Here is a 27,686-nt window from a genome sequence, read left to right on the forward strand (position 1 = left end):
TAAATATCCCCATTCCAATAGCCCGTGTTCTTTCTTTGTCCCCTGATGGAAATCATAGGGATGGGAAATGCTATATGGGGGTTTTTGTTTGTTTTGTCTGGTTTGGTTTGGTTTGGTTTTCTTTTAAGGGAGGAGGCACTAATCTCTGCCGAAACAGGAATACTTTAAGGTTCAGAACAACAGCCTGTCTTGAAGCTGACAATTGTACATGACAAAAAACCTGAATGTATCTCTAAATTATTTAGAAGGAACACAAACATATGTAATTGCAATAATAGAAAGATATTTTTTTGTCCAAAAGAATAATCAATTTCCCCCCAGAGAGCTGGACAGAGATAACATATCTGCCTTGTAACTAGCCCCAGACAAGAAGGATGAACCAAGTATAAGGACCTGGAAAGGGTGAAGCACAAACAACAACAACAAAAGAAAAGTGAGCTGGGGTCCAAATTAGATTTAAAAAGCTTTCCAGCTCAGGAGGGGCAGAGAGAGTTCATGTATGGATAAACTCTTTATACGGAGAAGTGTTGCTGTTTCTGTGCAAACACTGAAGAGCCTTTCTACCTGAAATGAAGGGCAACTTGCATTCAGTTAATATTAATTTTCTTTAATTTCTCCATTCTGCACAACCTTTAAGTTAGGTCAGCCTTCTGCTAGGCAGGCTTAAAAATGTCAAAGCTATTCTCATACCAAATCTCAGAGTCAGTCTTTTATTGCTTGTCAATGGGGAAAGTCTACCCAATTTACCAAGACAGCGCTCTCTCATCCTTTTGCAATCGGGGTGGTGTCCTCTTTTCCCTATGGGTGTTCCACTATCTCCTCTCCCAGTAGAGTTGATCCATGCCTAAGCCTCCCACGCCTGCATCTGAAGCTAAATTATTAGAAGTATGCCACCTGGAAGTACAGTTCACATCAGTCATCCCTATCTTCTCATTAGGAAGCCATAGTACTCTTTTTAGTCCCTAAAGGTCCTGCATGCCCTACAACAATTGCTTCAGTCTTTAGGAAGCAACAGAGCAGGAAAAGAGGAAGAACTGGATCCTGGGAAGTTTTCTTATTCCTCACACCTTCACCGGGAGAAAAGAAAGGAGGCATTTTCAGGAGGCCAAGAGTGCTGCTGGGCTGGAAGGAATCCACAGCCATTCATATCATTGAGGCGGAAAGTTTGGCACACTTGAGAGGAAGACTTACATAATGTGAGGCTTAGCAGCAGCTGGTGCTGGTAGTGGGAAGCTGTGCAGCCCTGACACAGGGCAGGAGAAGCTGGGAACAGCTCAGAGGGCAGGAAGGCAATCAGCAGAAGCTCCACCTGCCCCACTTTTATATTTTCTGTAAAGTCAGACACAAATAATGGAGGAAAACTGAACAGGTGAATCTGCTGCATGCTAACTACCAAAAAATACAGCTCTGTGGTCATTCTGTGGCACCAACACATAAAAATGAAAGATTGCCATACGTTCATTATTTTTAATAAACAACTAAACAGACAGAAGAATATTTTAAAACAAGGATTCTCAACTGGAAAGTGTCATGCTTTACTGGCAATAATATGCCAGTATTATATGGTGTAAAATACCAGTAATACATGGTGTAAAAATCATATATGTGCTGTTGCTCTAGAAGACTACATCAGCTTTATCCATACTACGTTCTGGAAAGCAGAAGTACGATGGCAAGACACCCCAGTTGGGTTTGGATAACAGGGACTAGCTAGACATACTCAAAAAAGCTGCAAGAGCAACAAATTCATCACTGGCAAGGGATCTGCTATATCCCTGGAGCAGTGTGAGGACAACACTGGATCCAGTGAAATGTGGAACAGTGCCAGTTTTTTGTCAACTGAGGATCAGCTGCAGACAATTTAAGAATCACTGTTAACCTACCCATTACTGCCATCAGCAGCAGAACTAACAAGGCAGGAGCTCTTAAAAGTTTTATGAAAATTGTCCCTAGCAATAACAAGACATGCCCTTAACCAAATTGGCAAAATGCATTAAAGCCATCTCCCTCACAATTACTCCTAGCCTGGTAAAGCTACATAAGAGAATTATTGAATGTTCATGAGAAAGTCAAATAGGGAAATTTCACACAGAAACACCTAAGGAAAAAATACATAATAATGTAGATCTTGTTTACATATGTTTCAAGACAAAATCCAACATCTACTTTATTTTTTAAAGATGCATGTTCTATTGGAAGTATATTAATTTTTAGAGGTCTTGCCATGAATAAAACCCATCTATTATGAACACTTTCCATAAGGAAGCACTGAAAGCGTGTTATCTATAAGGTGGCTATAAAATTAACTGGAAATCACCAGCATTCTTTCAACTGTTAGACAGATTGAGGTAGAGCTTATTGCAAGTCTGGAGCCTTTGACATGAAACCTGTATTCCAGCATTGGGGAAAAAAATAAAAGAAGCACGTGTAAAAACTGCTTTTTAATATGACACTGTGTTAACTGATTACATAAACCCTTCAAGTCAAGAAATGGTTTAGTCCCCCACATCATGATTAAACCATCTAGTGAAAATTGTATTTATTTTGCTTATAGGTACATTTCTCCTTTCCCCCTCATTCTATGTGTGTGTCTTTATGTATGTTGTTACAGTAAGACATTTAATCAAGCCCTTTTGAAGTGGTAGAGTGGAAACAGCTGTTTCTGACAATGTGCCGATGACATGGGGCTTAAAGCTGTCATGAGCTCCAGATTGCAAGCAGCACTAATATGTGGTTGGGATGGTAGTGACTTGCAGGTCATGGCACCTCCTTGAGGAATGCTTCTAAGCCAATCAGCTCAAGGTGGTGGCTCAAAGTCTTAAGGCTCTGGTGAGCTCTCTTTCATTTAATACTCTTGAGGTCACACTTCAAAGTGCCCTTTCTCCTCAAGAGCCATTGGCCATCTGTGGGGGTTCTAGAGCAGCTTTTTAAAGATTGGCTGCTGCAAGTTCAGACTTAAAAAATTAGAAATGCAGTTCTGTTACACAAATGATGTCTTAAAAGTTGAATAAAATCTGAAGCTTAAGTCAATATCTCACATTCTTGTAAAGAGTGCCAACTTAAAGATAGTTTCTGGATGACTGATTTTTCCACAACAAAGTGAGCTTAAAGCTCACATTTTAGAGTGCCTAACAACTTGTTAAAACAATTTCCTGTTTTGTGAACATTACAAGATGTAGGGCACCTAGAAACCATCTCTGAATACAGATTTTCCTCAGCAATACTCCTATTCAGAATAATTACCTCATAAATGTCTTGCTGTCCAAGAAATTTACACTTTCATTTCTTCATGCAACTGAATTTGTTAAAATTAGACTGATGTGATTAACATATTTCCAAGCCAACATTGCTAGAACAAACACATATGTGCTTCTCATTGAGAAGGCTCTAAATTGATTTTGCTTTGATTATGGTAAACATACAATGTGGGAATGAACTGTTTGGAAAGTATTCAAAAAAATCCAGGGGCTAGGGAAGCTAATCTCTATAGATTACCTATAGAGTTGAAGGAGGAAAAGAGAGCCCTGTAAGAAATGATTCATAGCAAATAAAAGTAGATTCCTTCTCCAAACTGCTTCCTGGATTCCTCTCTCCCCCTTGGCTCTCCAGGGCGAAGTTGACTCTGTGAAGCTCATTTGTAAATAAATAGACATAATCTTGAGAATGCTTGCTTCTTCAGTGAAGTTTAAGACAAATGATTCCCATCTCCACAGCAGCACTATATTCTACAAAAAATACTGCTCTTTCTCCTGAAAAGTACTTTCATAGAGGATAAATACAAGCCTACTGCAAATAAGGCCAATCATGAACATTATTAAAAGAACAGTTAAATCTAAAACTGGAATAATAATACTAGCCAGATTTGTTTTTTCTTTGCACCCAAGCTACATTTCAGGTGGTGCTGCTATGGTATGAATGTGTTTTAATTCTTTTGCATTCTGCAGAATGAAGTTGTATCCAAAAGTGAAGATGATGTACAAGAAGCAGATATAGATTTAGATTAGATTTAAGGAAGAAGTTTTTTACTGTGAGAGTGGCGAGACACTGGCACAGGTTGCCCAGAGAGATTGCAGGTGCCCCCTCCCTGGGAGTGTTCAAGGCCTGGCTGGATGGGGCTTTGAGCAACCTGGGCTGGTGGAAGGTGTCCCTGCCCATGGCAGGGGGTTGGAACTAGGTGATCTTTAAGGTCCCTTCCAACTCAAACCATTCTGTGACTGTATGAACACACCCATGCTGTATGCAGTTGTTCCTTTACTGGGTATATTTTTTTTTTTTTTTGCAAATACTTTATTAATGGTAATAAAGCTTTTCACATAGAAAATAAATTATATTTTCAGTATTTTTCAGTCCTCTCAGAATTAGTTCAATGAGGAATGAATAACCTCCAGTACTACAAAAATAAAATATTTCTATGTTTGCTTTCTTAGAAACAATGGCTTGTGTATTTCAGAGAAGTTGTATTTCTCCTGTAAATGAATACTGGTTTTCTGGAGACGTTTTTAGCTTCCTTAGTCACAACTTTTATAAAAATGTATTAGTTGAATGAGAAAGTGACTCAGAATACAGGCATGTTGGGTGCTCACTGTTGCACTTCAGTCTTGAGACACTGAAATAGAAGGAGGCTTGCTTAGGAGACAAGAGCAAGAGTGGAGTTTGCTGTCTGGAAAAAACACTGAAATAGCCAACTAAGTAACTCTGAAAGTCATAACTCAGATGGCCATTTAAATTGGACTTGGGTGTAGAAAAGCTTAGCAGAGCAGCTTCTGGATCCAAAGAGCTTATAGATTGAGGAGCAGGTGAGGAAGTATTGTGTATGAAGTATTGCTTCATTCCAAAAGCAAAATGAACATTTGGAAAAACAAAGAAAGTGATATCACAGGAAAATGAAGAGAGAATGCTCAGAACAAAATTGTGTCACGAAGGCTCAATAAGAATCCGAATTCACTAACAATCAGTAAAAGATTGAGTCTGTAATATTATTAACATCTTTTATTGCTGCTAAGGATGGTATTTGATAGTAGTGATAGTAGAGATACTACACAATATGTAACATTTGTAAAGAAATGGATGCAAGAGAGTAGAAATCTGAGTTTTGTTTCAGGCTGCACTAACTGAAAATCTCATAGGAGCTAGGCATGGATCTAATTCTAAAGAATAACTGATAATTTAGGTGTCTTGGTACAGTGAATAAGAAAGGAGTTCGTAACAGAGAAATTATTCTTCAACTTGGGATCTGGAGGAGTGACTGGGAAACCACAAGAAAAAAAAATGCTGAAAAAAAGCAGAGAAAGCCATTTTATGTGGGATCCTGATCCAAAATTCACTACGTCAACAGGTACAGTCTCAAGCACCAGAAAGATGAAGGTTCTTGTTAAACAGATGCTTTTAGCACTTAATTGTTCTAGGAACAAGGCTGATCCACTGCACAGAATGAGATTTCAGTGCTGCCACAGTATTCTCACTGAGAGGGACTTTAGTACCAGACCTTTTGGCAACTGACATCAAACAGGTGCACACTAATATACATATAGATACGTGCTATATATATGGAAGTGTGTATATGCATGCATCTGTACATTACATCACATTCATACTTCTAATATTTTGATTTATCTACTACAAAATGTTTCCAGACCATTAGTGATGCATAACAAAAAGAAAAAAAAAATCCTTCAGTACTATATTTTCCTTAATGATATTTCTTTATCATCTTGACTCAGATAATTTTGCAGATTTTTCAGATTCATACAGCAGTGAAATGATACACAGGTCATATCCAAAATAACAAATTAAACTGTGGACAAGGAACATTCCAGGCCACTAGAAATCCACTGTCTACATTTTCAAGCTGTGAGGATGGTTCCTACACAGCTCTGGACTGGGCCACTGCAGTGTCTCACAGAGTACCTGGGCACACTCTGAGAAGCCAGTTGGATCAACACTAGAGAATAGTCCTGGACAAATTTAATTTACCAGTACAGATGTAGCTGTTAAGTACACAGAATTTCACTATATTGCATTCCATACTGATTGAAAGATTGGGAGCTTCTGTGTTACCATGTCTGCATTACATTGCTTACTGCCTAGAAAATCTCCTTGAGTGGCTTCTTTTCCTCACATTCTGAAACTATTACAGTAAATCTGAGAGTTAATAATAAGAAAAAAGATATATATGAGAAAGCTGACAAGTTTTCCTTTGATTTGCATTCTTAAGAGATTGCTCTTGTTTAGTCATCTTCTAACAGTTGATGCTGGCAGTGAAAACAGATATATCTTTCCCACTCTGCATATTAAAATATGTATAAAAACTAATGAAACATATGCATACTATGCTTAGCCAGAAAGTTGAACTTTATCCTCTTGAAGATAAAAGTGAAACTATCTCTTAAAGAAAGCTGAACATCAGTACCTACTAGATACTGACTTAAAAAGCATGATTAATTTTTGTTCTGATTATGTGCACAGTAATTCTACACCAAGATACAACTATTTCTAAACAGAGGACAATGATTTTAATGTGGAATAAGAAGATAAGAATTCTGAACAAGTTTGACTGATGATCTGAAAAACTGTGTTACACATTTTCTATTAAAAAAAAAAAAATACTGAAGAACGCTCAGAGTTGACAGAAGGAAAATAAATCCTTATCAGAAAAGCGGGAATGGCAGGGAGGGTGAAAGGGGGCAGCTGTGTTCCTACCTCCAAAACACATATCTTACACTATCAGTAAAATATTACACTTCTATGAGAGAAGATGATCATCTTACCACTCTAATTTAATGTTAAAATCATGTTTTGCTCTCTGTATGAGGAATTCCCATGGCCTACAAAGCTCCAGAAATAGCTGCATGATCTTCTATGAATTTTTCTTAGACAGAAAGATAAGTCTGGACTAAAAAGTGGCACAGTGCAATAGAAATCAAACCTTTTTGGTGCTAAGGTAACCATGGCCATGCAATACATGTTTCATAGGTTTTAATTTGGGCTATCCCCAGCAACTGCTGGAGTATACTGGATGCATCTTTGATTTAGTTTCCTACCAAAGGAATCCCATTTGTACAAATCATATTCATATATGGTTATATAAGAATAAATAGATTTCTGAGTTTCTGAGAAATGTTTTGAGAGTACAATAAACCACACAAAAGAGAAAAGGAACTGTACCAATTTTGAGGGAACTGAGGAAATTCTTTCAACAATAAGATATCCACTTGGAAAAAAACAAAAAGTCTTGCATCTGGAAGCATAAGGAATCACAAAGTCTAAAATGTTATCTCAGAAAGTATAAATCAAAGAAATATATTTTGGTGGTTTTTTTTTTTAAGAGATGGTGTGAAAGTGTGTGATTTCATATGAATAAGTTATTTTGTTTTTTTTCGGATAATATTTTGTTAGCTTGTTTTGTGTTTTACCTTGTGTTCTTTTGATTCTTAGACCTGAAAACTTTAATTTTAAGCTGGTCTTTTTGGTTGTTTTTTTTCACTTGGGTTTTTCTTTTTTTTTTCTTGTCTGAAATTGCTAATGCACATCCTCAAATTTAGCACTATAGAATTCTGTGACAGGATGCGTTTTAGATAGACAAAGTATTATGTATTTAAAATAAATTCTGTCCCATTTATATTCATGATTTTTTTTCCAAAATGTGAAGGTAATTGAAGAGAAATATAAAATAAGGTAAAAAATGGTAAAAAGAAAATACTTTATCCCTCTAGTTCCTCATGAAATAAAATTGGAAATTAGTTTCTTTTTAAAACGAGTCTGTCACATACTCCTACATATTTCTGCTTCAGGGAATAAGCATTTCTTTGCTGATGTACAACAACCTCAGAGGTAAATAACTCTGAGGTAAAATCATCTTTAAGTTTGTTGAACAACAGTATTTGCCAGACATTCATAACAGAGAAAAAAGCATAAGTGTTATTTAAAATGCCTTAAACAGTAGATCACAGAATAGATTGTCTATAACTGGAATTAACTTTCCAAAACTCGAGGTTCCAAATATAATATGCGCCAAGAGAACAAATGATCCATCAAGAAGTTTCTCCTTGACACAAAGGGTTCAGCACTGCAGCACATTCATCAACTTAAGTAATGGATATCATTAAGAAGGTACTTACATTAGGTCTTAATCCTGCTGCCATTTCATAATACTTCTCAGCCTCTTCATTGAGACTAGCTTGCCTATCAGGACAGAAAAAACAATATAGTTATACCTTATTTTCCCTGGGTTAAAAAAGAAACCATACCTAAAAAAGTATAGCTAAAACCAAAATAATGCAACTACTTCACACTGTTAAAGGATATTACCCTAAACCATGCAAAAAATATGTAAATCTAAAAGATTTTTTAAGAGTTCAGAATATCCATTATTACAAATCCTCTTTGTGTAGCTTATTTTCTTTTTAGTTATGAAATATGAGTACACACTGGAGAGAAATGCAGAAGGCCAAACACTCATCTGAGGCAAAAACAGAGACATACCAGTCTTCACCAGAGGAAAAATCTGGCTCATTTTTTGTAATTAGCCATAATTTTCATTGTAAATTATGAAGCTATAGATTATACAATAATTCTGTTTCTTTCATTGTGCTGCCCCAAGAATAACATCTTTCCAGAAAAAAAAAAAAAAAAAAAATCAGAGAATACAATGATTTCTCAAAGATGAGTTTCAGTGATTCAGGGAATTTGGAAAAGAGAGTTCTATTTCAACAGTTATATCGGTATGAGAGGGTGTTTAAACTTAAATCTCGTATCTCAGAGGAACAAGATGAGTTTCTGGGTACCTGAAGCACTATCATCTTACCTCTTTTTCTTTTCCTTACTAATATAGATGGCTTCTACATTCTCCTATGAGTTTATTTTTTATTTCTTCTCCTGACTTTTCAGTTTAATGCCTTCAAATGAAAATGAAATATGTTGCCACAGAAATCCAAACACATTTTGTCTCAACAGGCCCTTTTTATCTCTTCTCTCAAACTCCTCTTTTCTCCTTTTGTCTCCACCTTCTTAATTTCCATCCAATTATTCATTTTGGCTACTGGCCCGATGAGTATCAGTTGATCACATACATATCATGAGAAAGATGGTAGATATGTAAGAACAACCAAGTAGGACTCTCAGGCAGGCTACATATCTTCTTCTAATTTTATCTGCTTTTTTTTCTATGAGGAATTAGGTCCCTTCATAGAAGAGTTAGGACACGAAATCTTCAGCATATCTGTATTTGTTATGTGATGCGTTTCTGTGATACAAAATGGAAAATTTAGAAAACAAGGAAAACACTGAGTAGGGTTGGTAATTTTTTCTTCATTTTACTTCTCCTTCCAAAAACAGTTCAAAGAGTATCAATCAACTGAGCATTTGTATCTGGAGATTTTATCTCGTTCATTACATGAGCTTTTACATGCTTTGTTATTCAATGATCAAATTGCAATCAAATTTTCTACCTAAATTTTAAACATCACTTCCATAATACATGATAGGCAATTAATCCCAATCAACACATTTTGACAGTTATTGGTTTTGAGAGATGAAAGGGAGGAAGGATAATCCTTTTGAAGTTTCTCACATAATTCACACGCAAGCTGAAACCACTTCCTGACTAACAATTTGCCAAGTAGAACCTGGTTTATACCTGTTAACTGTTTTAAATTACTTTGCACATGTATCATTGGCTCAGTGGTTAAAAACAACTGAATGTCTAAAAACGTTAATTTAGCATGCTTCTGAATCATTCCTGCTGGGCATTAGTAGCACTTGCAATGACTGGAAAAAAAATAATCTCATACTTCCGAATTTCAGGATTTATTACAAGGCACATAAAATGAAACATGTAACAAAGTTGTTTTTTTTTTTCCTGTTTGCACAGAACTGATGGGAAACAAATTATTTTTGAACATGGTGAAATTCTGTATCATAAACAAGGTGCCTGACTCAGGAAGCAGATACAGACGGTACACTTTACCTCCAAAAAGTGTTGTTGGCATGTGAACATGGAACAAATTAAAATCCTGTCCCCTTTTAGCCCAGTGGAAATACATGGCTTTCTTGCCTCCCACATGTACATCTTGAAACATGGATCATTAATTCCTAAGTTGAAATCAGTTTGAATTTATAGTTCTCCATTAAAAACTGTTTATAGAAATTAATGCACACCACACTATTCTGGTCAGGAAAATGCCAGTTCTATTTTTAGGGCACTCAGCAACAGTTCCTTTAGTTAAGATACAGCAGAATTCTGGTTCCCATTTTCATTGGAAATCTAAACTAGAAATTCATTATGTTAAGCCTTGGAATGCCTTTCCCTTGAGAAAAATTAAAGGCACAGAGGTAGGAAATTGCAGTAACCCTATGCCACTGAGCAATGAGGGGCTCTGGATCAATGTCAAACAATGGAAGGACATTACTAAAGGAAACATAATTCACATTAGAGTAAAACATTAGATAAAATGTTGATAATAGAAATGAAGGAAAGGAAGCAAAGAGAAGTTTGAAAGACAGAGCCCTTTTCATAATTATGAGCTATATTTCAACCTGTATCCTAAATCTTTTCATGAGGACTGACCTTGCAAACATATCCGATTTCCCCCATTAACATCTAGCGTTCAATCTTATTTTAAGGGACAAAAATATCTCTTCTTTTTATTCTCTCATATCTGTTAACCTGAGCCTCCAGACGTACATATTGCTCTTAGGCTCTCCTGACACGAGTTCAGCTTGTACTCATTTTGAAACTTTATGTTCATCATTGGAAAAAATATTGCTTTCAGAGACAAACAACACCAATGCTGACTTGTTTAGATACATAAATATGTGAATGGGAAAGGATTATTTTTAATCTGTCTACTGTTTATTATAAGGCTTTAGTCTGTTGATTATTTTTAAGTGAAAAATGGATGTCAATCCAGCTATAAAGAAGTTTTCTTCAGAGATTCCTATTTTAAAATACTGAATGTTGATACTTGTCATTCTTAATGGACATTTTTGTGTCACAAGAAAATCATAATCAGATTCCATACATGTATCCCTTCATCCACATTTTTTGTTTACAAAATTTACATAAACTATATGCTTAGCTATACATGCATACATGTATATACTTAAGCATATAGACATTAATTAAGGAAAGAATAAAATCCATTTAGACAGTAATGTAGGGTGAACTTGTGCCTATGAGACTGTGCCAGCATTTGCATGTTCAGTCAGTGTACTTTGGAGACCAAAATACTCTCACGGAAATTCACTGAAAATAAAGACCATGTCATGTAGTATTGTTCTAATTTAGACTACTTTTTTCAAATAGCCAACAAACATGCTATAACTTCATGCAATATGAGTGTTTCCCAGAACAACCTACTTACAGAAGCGTGGAAAAAAAAAAAAACAATTATTCCTACAAAATGTTCTTTTAAGCAAAGCTCTTCTTCCTATGCTTATTTTCATTTGGAGACAACATGAAGCTTTTTTCCTGTTTCTAATTAGTACGGCGGTGTCACCACACTGCCATTCCTCATTCTAAAAGTAATCATCCCCCTAGATCACAGGAAACCTATCTCATGGCAGCTCACCTCAGTATACAACTTCAAAGTGAAACTTAGCACTGTTAATACATGATTCAGTCACTGAAGCTATAGCTACCATATGGCATTACAAGTACGTGCTTCACTACGTTCCATTAAAATCTATCTAGCTTTGCTGAAAGGCTTCAGACTACTGTAAGCAAGAGCATAGCAAATACTACAAAAGTAAAACACATGACCAGTTACTGTTTTAAGAAGAACCACCCAAACAGCTACATGACCCTTGAATGAAGCTGTCTGGAAAACAAATTTGTTGCGAAAACAAATTTTACAGGCAAGTACTATGCAAGTTCAAAGTTACCAGACTGTTGCAAAGAAATTAATTACATTCATCTGAAATCTTACCCATATTACAGATGACTTGATTCATCTGGCATTGTATTATCAGCATCCCACAGAAGTCATTTAGGCAAAAAATGAATAACTATGTTTGTGAAATTAGGAACAGGGAGGTCTCTCAATAATACAAACAGAACTTTTTTTTTTTTTTTTTTGACTTCAGCTTCAAATATAGTCACAAAGAGAGGAAGTAAATAGCGTTGGAATACCTGACAGAAGGAGCGGAAGTCTTTTTTGTGACTGCTAAACTAAGCATGGGCTATCTATAAAGGCAGCTACTGCATCTGGACACTGTTAACAATTCTGTTGCAAATTTGATGAAAAAAAAATTAACCTGCAGCTTTTTGAACCTTGAGTTCAAAATTTTCAAAACTTGTTATTTTTTATTTACGTTGCATTTTAATTTAAACAATTTTATCAGAGAGTTAAGAGATTTAAAAAAAATAAAAATATTTTAGCACTAGAGTAGAAAAATAAATTGTACTTTGAGGGTATGTTGTGATTGTTTTCCATCCAAAGCAGCTGTAACCCAAATTTGAAAGAATTTGACCACAATTCTGAAGAAATGTCTACATGTTTCTGAATCTTGTAACAATCCTTGGGCTAATGGTAGAAAAAGGAGTAAAACAGAAGGGAAAGCTTATTCTTTTCTAATTCAACAATACATAACCGGATAGAATATTTGGTTTGAAAAAAAAAAATTAGAATTTACACAAAAATCTAAGTTGCTGTTATAACCTCCCAGTCATTTTGGACACCTTGCATCATGAACATTAATATCAATCTCTGTCTCAGTCCACAACACACCTTTAAAATTTATCCCTTCTCTCTCACAACAGTAAATTCACTTCCATGCCCTGTGAAGTTCTATAATGTATTTTCTACCTCACAGCTGTGTAGTCTATTTAAAATTCTTATTCACTTACCAGTTTTTATAGCTTTCTACAGTATATGAAAAGCAGTTGGTCACCTAGATAAAACTATTATGTTTAATAAATTCAGCCTTTAATTTATGACTGTCTTTAGCATCCAGAGTTCCTAGATGTGTCACTCCATGACAGTCAGAGTACTCCCTTCTTTCCTCCTTTGTATCTTGGCATCTGCTTTCCCCTTGGAATCACCTCAGCTCTCTGTCATTGATGTATGAATATACATTCCCCTTGTTCAACAGCTGTTATGTAAGCAATATGCTGAATAAATTGCCACATAAAGCAGCGAACAAAGACATACAACAGAATAATAAACTTTCATCAAAAATTAGTGAGATCAAAACATGTGTGGTTTTAAGCAAATACTTGGCAGCACTGAATTTAACTTTGCCACCCTGACTCTTGCTAAATCCTCCAGACCACTTTAGACTCCCAGAGTATATTAGGAAGACATTACAATCTTCCACAAAGAAAGCTGAGTATTTAAGTGAAAAAATAGATCAACTGGGTATCCCAAAGGAGCACAGTTGGATTCTATATAAACTAAACCACCAGGCTTTTTTTTGTTGTTTTTAAGGGTTTTGGTTTGGTGGTTGTTTTCAGTTGGTTGTTTTGTTTGTTTGTTTTTTTTTTAAAGGTTTCATTTTTTTGCTTACAGCTAAACTAATGAATGACGTTTAGAATCACTGAGCTCAGTGCACCTCCCAAAAAGCATCCACTCCCAACCAGATCAAGTAGGGTAATCACGGATGATGTATAGTACAGCAGCATAGCTCTTACTCTGAGAGTGAAAAAATACTCATATCCCAGTGTAGATATGTGCCTTCAAGACCTGGGATGCTTCACTCTGTCCTCACAGAGAAAGTAAGAGATTTATTAAACCTATTCCTAAAATAGTATTGATCTATGCCATCACATTTTAAAATACCCACAATCACACCATTAAACCGTCTTCCACAACATACTGAAATCAGGAGTCTGACACACTCTGTACCCTTCTGGATTCAACTTTCATGCCTAATTTGCTATGCTTCTGTCTGTGAATTTGTTTCATTAATCTCAGTGTTTCAAATTAATGGATTATATCTTGAGAGATATAATTCAGAAAATAATCAGGGGGAAGGGAAGGATCCTTAAAATAGTTCATACATCTGTGGCAGTTCAAACTATTGTTTACCAGTGAACCATTTGCCTTGGTTTCCTTTCTAATCTACAAGCAGCAAGAGTTATTTCTCAAAGGGTGTTTTGGGGCCTATTTCAAAGTCCTGGTATAGAAACGTTCATTGTGAAACACTGGACACTTGGCTGAAGCCAATTCTACCTTCTGTTTAATACCATTTTCTTTTCCTTTCATTTTGTATCCTAAATGTTAAAAATATAAAGAGCCAAGTGAGATATCTTCATCAGAGAAATGATCACAATAACTGTTTTGTGCTAATGAAGTATATTTTTTACTTCCTTTTTCATGCATTTTCTAAGCATAGATGTAATCCAAATGAAATCAACTATCCTCTTAGCTGTTAAGTGGACAATAGACAGTAATTAGATAGCTATCCTAGAAATAAGCATGGAGGATACCTATTACAGTAATGTGAGTTTAATGATAATGTTCAGGCAGAAGCTTAATGTTACTGAATATCCAGGTCTGACAGCTTTAAAAGGAAAAAAAGAAGTCTAAAATTTTATTCCATTCAGATAGGAAAACAGAATTAAACATAAGGCTACATTTTAAATCACAGATTCTGATAATATCACTAAATGTTCCCATGAGTCTCAAAGTTATCATTAGCCTGAGAATATTTAGATTTCTAATTATTGTAGTGTTCCCTACTGATACTAACATAAAATGTGATATTTTCAATATCCTCTAGTTATATCCAGATCAGAAATACAGTCTATTATTTTCAGTTGCTATGAATCCTAACTTTTTAAAAGGTCAGGTGAAAGGAAATCCTGCAGAAGGTTCTTCACAAAAGAAACACTTGTTCTCGTATGAAAGAATAAAGGATTATGTGCTTGTGAATAAAAGAAGTTTTAAAGTTAAGAAATTATGAGATAACACATAGAGAATTAGAAATAGAAAGTGCTAAATCCTGTAGCTGTTTCACTCCAAATCTTTTTATCTTATTAGCAATACTGAATTATTCAAGAGTTTCTGGGCTTTAAAAAGAACCCTGGGTAAGCAAAGGCTGTAAAGACTTTTTTTCCTCCAAAAGAAGGGAGAAAAGTCAAGTAAGGCAGATGTAAAAGCACTAACCTGAGCATATGGGCTGCATTGAAAACAACATCAAATTCTGTATTATCAAGTTCAGCTGCTTTTTTTGCCATCTCAGCTGCTTCTATCAGGCGGGATTCTTCTAGGAGGAACTGACCTGCAGTGGAGTACATGAACGTGAGCCCAGAGAAAACAACTGATGGATAATGCTTCAGACAATGTAGCTAGGAAAGGCAATTACAAAAAAACCAAAACAAAACAAAAACAAACAAAAAAATCAGATGTCTCAGATTCAGTTTTTAGTTATTTGTTGATCTGCTTTGTATTTCAATATCTTTAAAATGTAGCAAATATAAAAAAAATGCAATAAATATAACTAACAGCAATATTTGCAGAACATATTGATGAATAGTGAGAATGATACAGTAAAACTCAGCTACCAAGAAACGGTATTCCCAATCGCTGAGAAGCCTGCCATTGAAGAACATGCCCTTCTGCCTATATACAGATCTTCACTTCTTCAAAACAAAATGAAATAAAATAAAATAGCATCTACAAATGAATTATATTTTCATTTTTAAATCATATCTCAAAATCACATAAAATTATATATTTTTATATAAATACACATGTAAACATCTTTCTTCGGCTTTTGAATGATAAATGCTACTTTGCTTTAAAATTATTATATATATGTATACCTTGATGAACTGGTATTTTATCATGCATTTCAGTAACACTAAGAGAATCACAAGAAGTAGCTTTTTACAAGTTTCCTACATGATACATACCTTTCACATAAAAAACTAGAAGATGGCTAAAATCAAGTGACTGAATTTTTGCAAATTATATTAACATAATCATTAAAACAAGTTAAAACTGAAAAGAATGAATAATTTATCATTAACCAAACTTTAACTAAAGTACAGTAGTTTCAAAACAAAACACGTAACAACTAGTAGAGTTCTATAAAAATGAGTTTTCCTTTGATAAAGAGGAAAAATCCCCAACATTTTGGAAAGTACTCAAGCCATCTTATTTCTGCTTCTTTTAATGATTTTTTCACACCTAATTTGTAAAATGTGTTATTTTTGGATCCAGGACTTTTCAAAGGGTTTCAGACGTCTAGACTCTGTGTCTACCTAACTTTATATTTGGAAAAGTTATCTTGAAGTATGGTGATTACATGTTCCAGCATCCCATCCTTCCTTTTTAATCTTACTTTGTAAAGTTAGATCACTCAGCCAAAAGTCCATCAAGCCATCACTGGCCACAAGCCTCTTCAGGAACAATATGCCATGAGCAAATTATTTCTTCTCATGGTGACAGATTTTCTTTTTTTTCTTACCTCATTTCATACATTCCCTGTTACTTACATGCCTGCGATAAGTTTATGAAGAAAATCCACTTAACTAGACCTAGCAATGTCTGTAGGGGCATAGTGATTACAGTGATGCTTTGGTACCATGAACATGTTTGCAGAAGGAATTATCTCCATACAAAAAGTGATGAAAGACAGCTTTCATAGCTTTTTGCTTTCTCTGTGGATACATTTCAATTTAGGAAGAGATAGAAGATTATTTACTCTGCCACCTATATCTTAGTTATTCAGATCTGCAAAAATCTTGTAAAAACATTCAGGTGTCTTTCTGCATTCATAGCGTAAAGTTTTCTTGTGTTAGTTACATCCACACTCTAATATGTGCCATCCTTTCACATATTATGATACTTTGTGTTCATGTTGTCCAGAAGCAGATGATTTCCAAAAGAGCTTTCTCACACAAGAAAATAAATAAATAAATACAAAGAAAAATATCAAAAGTAAACACAGTTTGGATCACAAAAAATTGATTTATCTTCAGAACTAGCTCAAATGAAATCATCGCTTGAGTCATTAATAAAAGTTTCTTAAGAAGGGAAAAAAAAACATTGACAAAAGCTACAAGTTTGTTCTTTTTTTTTTCCTTTGAGTACCACATCAGGGTATGCCTTATATATAGCAGTACGAACTCAGATATGAATCTGAAAATTTTCAGGCAAGTAAATCTACCTAGTACAGTAGGCAGTTCATACCTCTTGATTTGGCCTGAATTCCTTTTTTCTTTAAAGAGAAATCTTTGAAACAAGCTTGACCAACTAGTATTTTAATTCTCTTCCAAAAAATGAACTAAAATAGTACCCCAAATCTTTAGGTCCAAACTAAAGCAAACCAGACTTAAGCTGTTAACAATAAGGTTCTTTTGTTAATGAGAGCAATGGATTAGCAGAATGAGACACGAGTAACTGGATGTACTATTGATACATTCAGCCAGAAGAAAGAAAGGGAACGTTTTAGGTTTCAAGACACAGTGAACATTCAGGATCATTCTCAAAAAACTTATATCCTTAATTTAAGCAAAATATTCTGCAGCTTAGAGTTTTAAAATAATTTCGGCTAGTCATTTAACTAATTAGTTACATAAGAAGAAAAAACCTCTCATTATTGCCTTCAATAAAAATTACTCAAGGGATTTTAGAGACAGTTCTTTACAAACATAATTCTAGTTTTCTGTATGAAATAACACTGAAGCTCAACAGAGATGTTATCTTATGTATATTTATAACTACTCCTAATGTAATAAAATGTAACTGATACATCTGACTTCATGTGACATAATCAACAAATTTCTTAGCTTTAGATTCATTTTACTAAATGGTAAAATACTTGCACATCATTAATGTAATTTCTAAAGATATAACACTATTGGAAAACATTTCAAACAAATACTAATGGTTTACTGGTGCTCTTAAGCAATATACTAGGTTAATTCCCAGTTCTTTAAGAGATCAACATCTACTGAAGATGTTATGAAATTCATACATTGCTTTAGATTGTTACAAGTATTCTAATTTAAAACAGGACAACATCATATAAATTTTCTGAAAAGCAAGTGCACTGCTAGATGCTTAGTTAAAAGCTTATTTTAATAATTGTTTTTCTAGGACTTTGGCTGCATACATTCTATTAGTCTACACAGACACATCAAAAATATTAGCAACAATTATAAACTAATGTTTTAAATTGTTCAAACCAGAATTTACTCTCCTCTTACTACTAGGTCTCTAGAAAGTGTCTCTCTAATAGGATTATTATTTTATATAACATATTAAAGCATTATCTTTACTACAGGACTACCAAAGTTAACTAAAACCAATTGCAAGTACTGTGTGACACCAGCCAAGTACGAATAAAACTTCCAGTTCTTTGGAAAAGAAAATTCTAGGGCTGTGCATTACCATAAACAAGTCTCTCCCCTGTACTGGAGGTAGTAATAACAGTGGCAATAACTCATGCTGAGTGGGTAGGTAGCAGATGATACATAGCACCCTCCTGAAACTGACTGTAGCATCCTTTACACCAGAATCCTTACAGAATACTGACTGCAAAAAGGAGAGGGGAACACCCTGTAATGCCTTACTCATTGCCTCAGTAGAGGTGATTTAATCAGAGGTTGTTGATTAAGCATTTCCTTAATTGGACAGGCTATAAATATAATTGACTGCTACCTTCTCAATCTAGTGGAAAAGTCAATACCTGAGTGTACAGGTGTGTGTTGGGTTGTCCCCTGCCAGCATCCAAGCACTCATGTGGCTGCTCACTCCCTCCCCCCTCTTCCATGCCAGCAGGATAAGGGGAAAAAATAGGAAGAACAAAATTAAGAAAACTCATGGGTCAAGATAAAGACAGTTTAATAGATGAAGGAAAAAAGAAAAACAAACAAACAACAAAAAACAAACAAACAAACAAACAAAAACCAAAACACCAAACCACAGCAAAGTGAAGGAAATAGCTCACCTCTTCTCACATCTAGACTGGTGCCCAGCCAGTCTCCAAACACAGGGCATCTCAGAAGCCCCTCTTCTTCCTCTACCCCAGTTTTTATTGCTGAACATGATGTTATACAGTGTGGCACATCACTTTAGCCAGCTCAGGTCAGCTGTCCAAGCTGTGTCCTCTCCCAGTCACCTGCCCATTCCCAGCCTGCTCACTGAGGGGGCAGAGTAGGAAAAAGAAAGCCTTGACACTGTTCAAGCACTGTTCAGCAACAGCCAGAACACTAGTGTGTTATCAATGCTGCTTTAGCCCCAAATCCAAAACACAGCATAATCCAGACTGCCATGAAAAAGTTAACTCTATCCCAGCCAAACCCAAGGTGGAAATTTTCTGTTGAGAATGGATTTGCCAAGTTCTCCTGAAAGGCAGACTAATTTTATTCAGACATCTAAATTTAATTTAAATCACCTAAGTAGAAATATCCCATTTTGAAAACATTAGCAGCTGTTTCTTTTGACTTACTAAATTCATACAAGACTGAACTGGATTGGCAGATTACTGTTGCACTTTCTTCATTAGAAAGTAGACTTCTGAACTTTTCCTGTCAAAGCTATAAAGATGTGTTTTCCCAAGAGAAGAGCACTAGCAGGGCAGAATATTGGCAAGGTGTTGAAGGTGGATCAGAATGTCTGATCCACAAGTCCCGTGATCCAGGAACCACTTGTGTGGGTCTAAATTCACATGCAGGATTTTCTCCTCTGACAGGTATCTGGCAAACTGCATGATTTATAAGACACTGCCCAATATCACATGCAGAACTTCCTTATTGCAGGTGTCATGACTTTGACTCTTGCCAACAACATAAATTATGGTAGCCTGATTTGTTTTTTGGAATCAGAACCAGCTTTTGAGAAAACAGCTTTCTAGAAGCTCCGATTTTCCTTCTTCAAGGAAAGCATATTTCTCATTACTATTCTTCTAAAATGAGAGTGAGAAATCCAGTCCAGGTTCTAGTGTGACCTTCAAGAACAGTGTTTGCCTGAAACAATGTAACTTTTTTAAATAGAATTTTCCTCCTTTTTTGCTAGACAGCATAGACCTATCTGTAAATGTTTAGCCAAGAGTTTTTAAAGACCTTTGACAGCAGAGAACTGATTCAATACTTTACTTAGTCATTTTTCCTTAAACTATCTAAGCATCAGAAATATCATAAAAACTGATGAATTCTGTACCTACAGCCTTGTTCAACCTTAATTTTCTTGCAAATCATCAGCAGTGGTTTTGAGCCTATATTTCACCAAAAAATTTGGAGGCAACATATGTAAACCTCTAAAAAGTAAGGTAAAAGCCTATATGTAATTTAGACAACAACAACAAAAAATTACAGTTCCTAGGTGTTGAAAAAAAAACAACTTATTTTCATCTTCAGACAAAATTTTTAACAAATATTCACCCACAAAGATAATAGCATACAGCTCTTTATCCTCTGTAATTCTCCCTCTGAAATAATCATGAACATTTGTAGAGCATTTTGTTAAGACACGTGCCAACACTACTTTAAAAGCTATAGATCTGAATTGGTAGTTCTGCTGCTTTATTGTAATATGACAAGGTATTAATTGATTGGGATATGTCTGCGTGCAACAAACTTTTATGTTCAGAGCACAAAGGCATTAGTGCCCTCCTCTAGAATGGGATCAAATATTCCCTACAGGCACTATGAGCTTTTCTTTTACTAGATAAAAGTTCAAGTTGCACCAATATTTCTTTAATTGAAACGTTCTCCCTCTTTTGCTAGCTGGCAAACATTCAAAGGTATTTTGTACCAGAACAGAGTAGGTTTCTGCAATAGCTCATCTTTCTACTGCTGCATTTGAAAAGAACCATTTTTAATGTTCTCAGAATGCTGTTGCTTCTGTACTTACTCAGACATGAATGACTTACACTTGTGTCCTGATATCTTTAGTAATCCAAGCAAAACTGAGTAAACTACCTTCTGAATAATAAGAAAAAAACTTATAATCCCACCATAATAGGGAATAGTTAGCATTTGCTTCTTTTAATATACATTTGTCACCAAGTCTTCTGCATTTTACCCTCTTCAAAAGAGTTTTCTCTTGCCATGGCAGCAACTTAACTATATCAACATAAAAAGTGGCTATATCAAGACTCAACTGTCAAGTCTGTTTATAATAAACTTCATTATAAGTTCTTTTGGCACATTCAGCATTGAGGATTTGAAGTCAAATATTTGTTGGTGCTTTCAAAGCATTTAAAGTTTCAGCAGGAACCAGAACAGGGATTGGGTTCTGGCTGACCCAATGCATTGTGTCTTGTCTTTGAAGCACACAGTAAAGCTACAATATCATGTGTTGAGAATTGAACTACATTCTCACTGGTATGAGCAGAACCATCTCTGAAGCCACCATCAACTTCAACTCTGCTGTGGCAATGCAGAGCAAAAGAGCAGATGCAACCAGAGACTTCTGAATGGAAAACTTCAATAACATTCTGTGGAAGAAATGAGAGGAGAGACCTTGTCTCAGACTTGATTTCAAAAGCTTTTCAGGTGATGAATCAATGTTGCAAGATGCCAAGTCAACAGACATGACCTAACATAACTGTTTCCTTTAGGAGTTTCAAAACAGATTCACTGACTGTGACTGAGCAGTTCCAAGAGCAAGGGAATGTTTGCTTAAAGATCCTGCTTTCCAGGTCTGTTTAGACAATTTCTTCCTGAATGTGTAGGATGTGACAGGAGAAGCAAAGAGAAGTTATATCAGGATCACCTAGATGGTAGCAGCATTCCAGTTTGTTTTGTTGCTGCTTATATCCCATTCCACCTTTATCTAAAGCTGTTTTCTAGCTTTCACGATGGAATGGCTTTTGGAGAGTTTATTCCCTCAACTGGTTCCCATAGAGAAGATTATTCCATGCAAATAAAATATATAGAAAGACTACTGAATCCAGTGGGTGCTGCAAAATCAATATATGCACTGGCTTGGAAAAATCTTTTTCATTAGCCATTTTTTTGTCTGAATAATGCATCTGTTGCAATTTTGCTAAATATACTATTGGATGTCATCCAGAGCATGATCAGAGATAAGAGAGAAAAAATTAAATTGCAAGCCTTTGGGACCTGATGACTGAACTTGTGACCACATCTGGATCACTGGAAGCTTTCAGTAAAATAAAAGATTAATGATGAAAACATATAATACAGAGGACCTCATGTTTTAGAAATATTAAGGAAGATTCTGGATCCTATGTCATTCCCCAGACAGCTGGTGATGTATAAGGTTTGCAACAGTGAAATTTGGATGGTAAAGAACTATCCAGTTGCACTTTTGTAGCAGTTCCATGCTACCTCTTCAAAAATCCTCATAATGAGATGGCACTCATAGGTCAAAACATATGATTCTTAACAAAGAAGCCTCTGGGGTTGTTCATGCCAGAGACTTTTTCAGTTTCTGCAGAAACCCCAAATTATGGCAACATGAAAGAAGCATAAAGCCACATTTCTAGCTCTGTCTCTGATCTCCAATTTCTATACCACATCTCTCGAGCAGTCTAGTATATTGTGCTGAAGAAGCAGAGTCAACCACATTATTTGGGATGTCAGAATGATGAGATTTAAGGATAAAGTCAAGGGAAGAGCCAGAAAGATGGAAATTCCACAGCGTTTAGGGTCAGTGACCTAGCTTGTTTGGAAATACTCCACTGCATTCCACTTAAGCGATTAGTTCTAAAGGGAGTGTGGAATAAACAGTTATTGTAGTGGTTTGTAATAATCTTCTTTTAATGTTGTATGATAGCAACAGCCTAGAAAACAACAAAAAGGACTTGACAATTCATATACATGTGCCTTTGTACACTCACTCATCATTCACAGCTGCTCAGAAAACCTCAAACAACTTGCTATATTCTTCCAAATAGCTCAATTTTTGCTATATTCTTGTTTGGTTTCAGTTTGGAAGTAATAAGTACTGTCTGTGTTAGCTGATTATTTTCTTAAAGTTATTGGGGAGAGCTCTGGGAGCAGAAAGGTCAGAAGCTTAATGAAGTTTTTCTGCAAGTCAGTTACATCTCTGTTCTTGTTTAGGGTCTAGGAATCCTGTCTTCCTGGAATTACAGTCATTGATGCTGGAGGAGGAGGGATAAGCCATAGACCAAAGCCAGGATCTTAATTTAATGTCACTGTATGCTCAAAACAGAGAGACCCTTCCTCCAAAAACTGTGTATGTTCTATGAACATGTGTTATTTGAGTGTCATAAACTTGTTTTATAGTTTCCCTACAAAATCATTATATATTTATTGTTAGGAATTCCAAAAGATTTAAAATGGCAAAACCTCCTTCATTTGCTGAAAGGTTCGTAAGTGCATATTGGGAAGGCTGGTAAAGTGACTTAGTGATGGACATAGCACAGCTGGTTGGCTTTGACCCCATCTCTTCAAGGAATTTAATTTCTCAATACATAATCACCACATAGCATCTGGTGTTCCCAATGGAGCAGATCCATGCATTCTGTTTTATTTATCATTCGTCATATAATGCATTTAGCTAACCTGTCAGTCAGAAATTCATTCACTGGAATTATGGATTGTGAAGAAAGTTTTATTCATTTCATTGACAAAGATAAAAAATGACCTTCCTATGGACTAGGGTGACATTTCTTCCATCAGCATAAAACTCTCTTGAAGAAATGAGTAAGACTTCGTTACTAGGTCATGGTCGATATTTCTCTTCCTTATCAGTACAACTTTGACATTTTATTTTTCAATATTACACTGTTTTCTTCATAAGATCTTTTCCTTAAATTTATGGGAGAAAAATAAAGCTTCCCTAGGCTGCTCTTTAGGCAATGAAGAACAAAGACACAGAGCTCTAGCACTGTGAACAATGTATTTATAATATTTCTGTGTAGCCACATCACATTTAAGAAGAAAACTGAATGCAAATCTGTAAACATTTGTACATTCTCACACTCACTAACTAAGTGTATGACTTAAAGACTGAAAAAAAATGATGCTTGAAAAGCCACTGCTATCATATTTCAGTGAAATTTATTTTGAAGCCTAAACCACAGCAACTTCAATCCATTTTCAGGTTGGGACTTAGGAGTGGTTAGGCATTCATCTTTGCAGGCAAGACAGATACAAAGTGCTCACAGACTCAGGTGAAAATTTAGGTAACAAAGAGGCGTGAAAGCCCTGTGCTGAAACAATGATTAGAAAAACTTAGGATGAAAGTGAAAAAAATGAGAACAGCAGTTAACAAGTTAAACTTATATTAAAAAAAAAAAAAAAGAAAAAAAAAAAAGAGAGAATCTATAAAAAAAATTTCTAATATATCAAAAATTCAGAAGTGAATGATAATGGAAAAAAAAGTTAGAATGTCTGGGAACATGTTAAGCTGCTCTTCCTTCAATTACAATATAGCTAATATGCTTCAGTTTTACCTAATCTGACAGCATGTTTTTAATTTTGTTTTATATTTGTAACTGGGAATGAACTAAAAAAGGCAGATGATCAATGTGAATTGCCTAATTAAGTGAATGTATAATTAATCTAATGAGAATAATCCATTTTTATAATGAAAAAGGAAGCATTAAACAATTTACAGATATTAGAAACAATGTATTATTCAAAGGAAACTATTTTAAAATGAGGTCTCAATGGTGATTAATAAAACAGAGTTAATTTGAACATCCCGTTGGGTTCTAGACTTCCCCATACCAATTAAGCCATTACAAATGTAAGGGAGGAGGGATCTCTGTAAATACATTTATCTTGAAACCTCACTCCTCTTTTCTCTCTCTCTTTTTTTCCCTACTCCATTTTCATTATGTTAGAGAGAGGCCACTATATGCACTTTAAGAGGCATGGTAGCAAAACTTATTTTTAGCAAACAGGTAAAATGAAACCTGCTTTAGTGGTGTTTTTTTATTTTGTTTGTTTTTTTGTTTTTTTTTTTTTTTTTTTTTGTTTTTTTTTTTTTTTTAAAAAAAAGAAAAGCAGCAAAATATAAAGGAAATAAGACGGTTTTGGAGGTAAAATGCATGACAAATTTCACTGTAGATTTATGGGGTTTTTTGTTTCTTTGTTTAAGTGAAAGCTAGTAGAGAAAGCCTTCAACAACTTAAAAAGCCTCAACAACACTGCATATTACTAGCCATCTAAATTAAGATACTGAAAGATTTATTTTTGTTTGTTTTCAAACAGATGAGCACTTAAGTATTTCACTGTGTGAAAATCATCTCATCTCTGTTCACTGACAAATTTTATTCAGAATCTTTCTTCAGCTTCTCCTGAGATAGGCTCAGTGCAGACAGAAATATGAGATCTTTACTTCCTCAATGTGGTCAATGCTCTAACCAAAACTAAATAAACTTTGGGCCATAATGGCACTGCTATGATCTGGCTGAACATTCCTGTTTAGCACATTTGTTAACAAATTTGACTTACGGACTGTCTAGATGCCAACATGTTCTTAAAATTCCTTTGGATTTGGTAAATTCATATGTATCTCTCGATGGTTTCTCAGATTGACACTTGGATTCACCCCACTTGACCACAGGCATTTAATTGAGGCAACTAGGTTAGAAAGACTCCCCTCTGGTCAATGGAGACCATTTCAATTATGTTATCAATCTGTTGATGACAGAAGCCACCAAGGTTCTGCAAGATCCAAAATGGCATATGTGAGTTAAATGTTCAAAGTGGGATTCATGAGAGCCAATACCCTGAGTGGATCTGGGTAAGATATTCTGAAGAAAATTTTCTCAGATAAAACAAAGATGGAAATTCAAAAATAAACAAACATTTACAAAGTGCAACTTGGATTAGTCAAAACTGTTCACTTTAAGTCTTCTTTAAAAAATGTGTATTAAAAATATCCAAAAGCCTCAAATTTTGTAGGAGCATTGAAATCTAGAAGCTGAAATAATCTCTAGTGTTTTAGTTTAAAAACTTGTAGGTTGTGCAAAAAATAATCTTTTCATTGCCAGAGAATAATAAAAAAAAAATAAAAATGTACTGGTCCTTCTGCACTCTTTCCTCTGTCATTTTTTCTTTTTTTTCTGATTCATATGCATTTTCTCTCATCTGTTAGGTGTTTCTGGTAGGGTACCTTATACCTGCGTAGGCTGTATCAGACCACTTATTAAGACTTACATATTTGTAAAGACAATAGTTTTGCACAAAGTTCAGATGTTCAGATACCTGGCATGTGAGAAAGAAAAAGGAAGAACAGGGAAGGAACAGGCAAGGAAGGAGAAATTGTGGTCAGGTGAGCAGATGCTTGCATTTCAGCCTGAGAGGGGACTCTTTCTGGTCACTAGAATAAAAGCCACCTCCCCCTATGTCCAGTGAAGTGGCATCATGTCAGCAGTGTGCAGAGTTTTACGTCTCCTCAACTTTTGCTTTTCCACTAGTTCTCCCTTCAGAGATCTTCAAGCATAATGAGTTTGATAAACACTGTTTTAAACCTAAATCCACTGAAATCCAAAGGCAGAAAATTACCTATAGAAAACTAATTATAACACTAGCTTGATCAGATAAATGTACTGTGGTGGTATTATCCAATGAGCAACCATGAAACTGTTCACCTCTCTCCCAATTTTCATGTGATCAAATAAACTGACTCCTGCACCAAATAATATCAAAGAACAGGTTTAGCTTAAGGCTTGAATTAAAGCACATTAAAATACAAATGCATTATAAAGATACAGTATATTGACAGTTTTTCATGATAGGGCCCCAAAAAATCCAAAAGGTTAGAAGTCAAAAAGAACATCTGCGCATCCTGGGAGCACAGATTATAAATGTGTGCATCCATGTGTACTTGGAAGAAACTCTTCAGTCCATTTATTTCTGCTACTCCATCAACACATTGTTGTGTCCCAACTGACCACTCTTTTCCTAGGGCTGTTCCGTGACGTATGTGGTTTTTTAGGGCTGATGCCAAATATTTTAGTCTCTGTTCCAACATCGTCATGCTGAGAAAAAAAAGTAATCTCTTAAGATTTATCTGCAAAATATGGATGTTTTTCCCCATAGTTTAATACTTGGCATATAGGATATAGACCGTACCTCTGACAAGGTGCTAAAACAAATTAATGAGATGTAGAGATAAAGCTTAAAGTGTTCACTAGGGATTCCTGGGTAATATTTGGAATGTCACTGGTAACATACTCTACCGAATCCTGATCAATACAAGAAATAGGTGGAAGGGAAAAAGGAAAGAAAGGGGAAAAGAAAAGAAAGTGAGAAGGGGAAGAAATTAAAACAAGAATAATTTATTTCAAATTTTACAAAGTCCTGTGACTGAAATGGCAAGGTTTTGAGAACACCTGAATTACACAGACACATAAGCCAAAGAGAAATAAACAGTATTTTTTCTCATAGCTATTTTGGTATAAACATGGAGTGACATCACTGAATTTGGTGAGGTGGTCAGAACTTATACAATCAAACAAAAAGTTTCCACCTGCATTCAGTAGAGTTCACTGTGTATAATACTCCATGACAGAGACCTAGTGACTGGTATAGAGCCTTCTTGTGTCTACATCCCTTCAGCATCACATTTTACTATGCTGGTATTCCAAACTGACTAAATTTTGATCTTCACTCCTAATCTCCTGAGCAGAATCTCACTAATGTGGCAATAATGACCTCTGCACAAGAACACAGAAATCACTTCTTGAAGCTGTCACACAATAAAGGAAAAATTTGCTAAAGTTTTTAGGGAATATTCTTAATTAAGAAACAACACACCCTTTTAATATTGTAGTCTGGTAATGAAGAATTC

General features: G+C 35.2%; 1 protein-coding gene across 3 annotated transcripts in view; it reads right to left on the reverse strand.

Annotated features, from left to right (window-relative positions):
* Positions 1-27,686, reverse strand: part of TMTC2 (transmembrane O-mannosyltransferase targeting cadherins 2) — a 255,259-nt gene that overhangs the window by 14,543 nt on the left and 213,030 nt on the right. For all 3 annotated transcript variants that reach the window (XM_042792917.1, XM_042792918.1, XM_032999850.2), the window contains 2 exons: positions 15,105-15,219; positions 8,118-8,181 (listed from right to left, as the gene is read on the reverse strand). In XM_042792917.1, the coding sequence (XP_042648851.1) occupies positions 8,118-8,181; positions 15,105-15,219 (179 nt within the window). The remainder of the gene's footprint in view (positions 1-8,117; positions 8,182-15,104; positions 15,220-27,686) is intronic.

Source organism: Tyto alba, unplaced genomic scaffold (genome assembly GCF_018691265.1).
Source record: "Tyto alba isolate M040663 unplaced genomic scaffold, T.alba_DEE_v4.0 Super-Scaffold_2, whole genome shotgun sequence".
In the NCBI taxonomy this organism is placed as follows: Eukaryota; Metazoa; Chordata; class Aves; order Strigiformes; family Tytonidae; genus Tyto; species Tyto alba.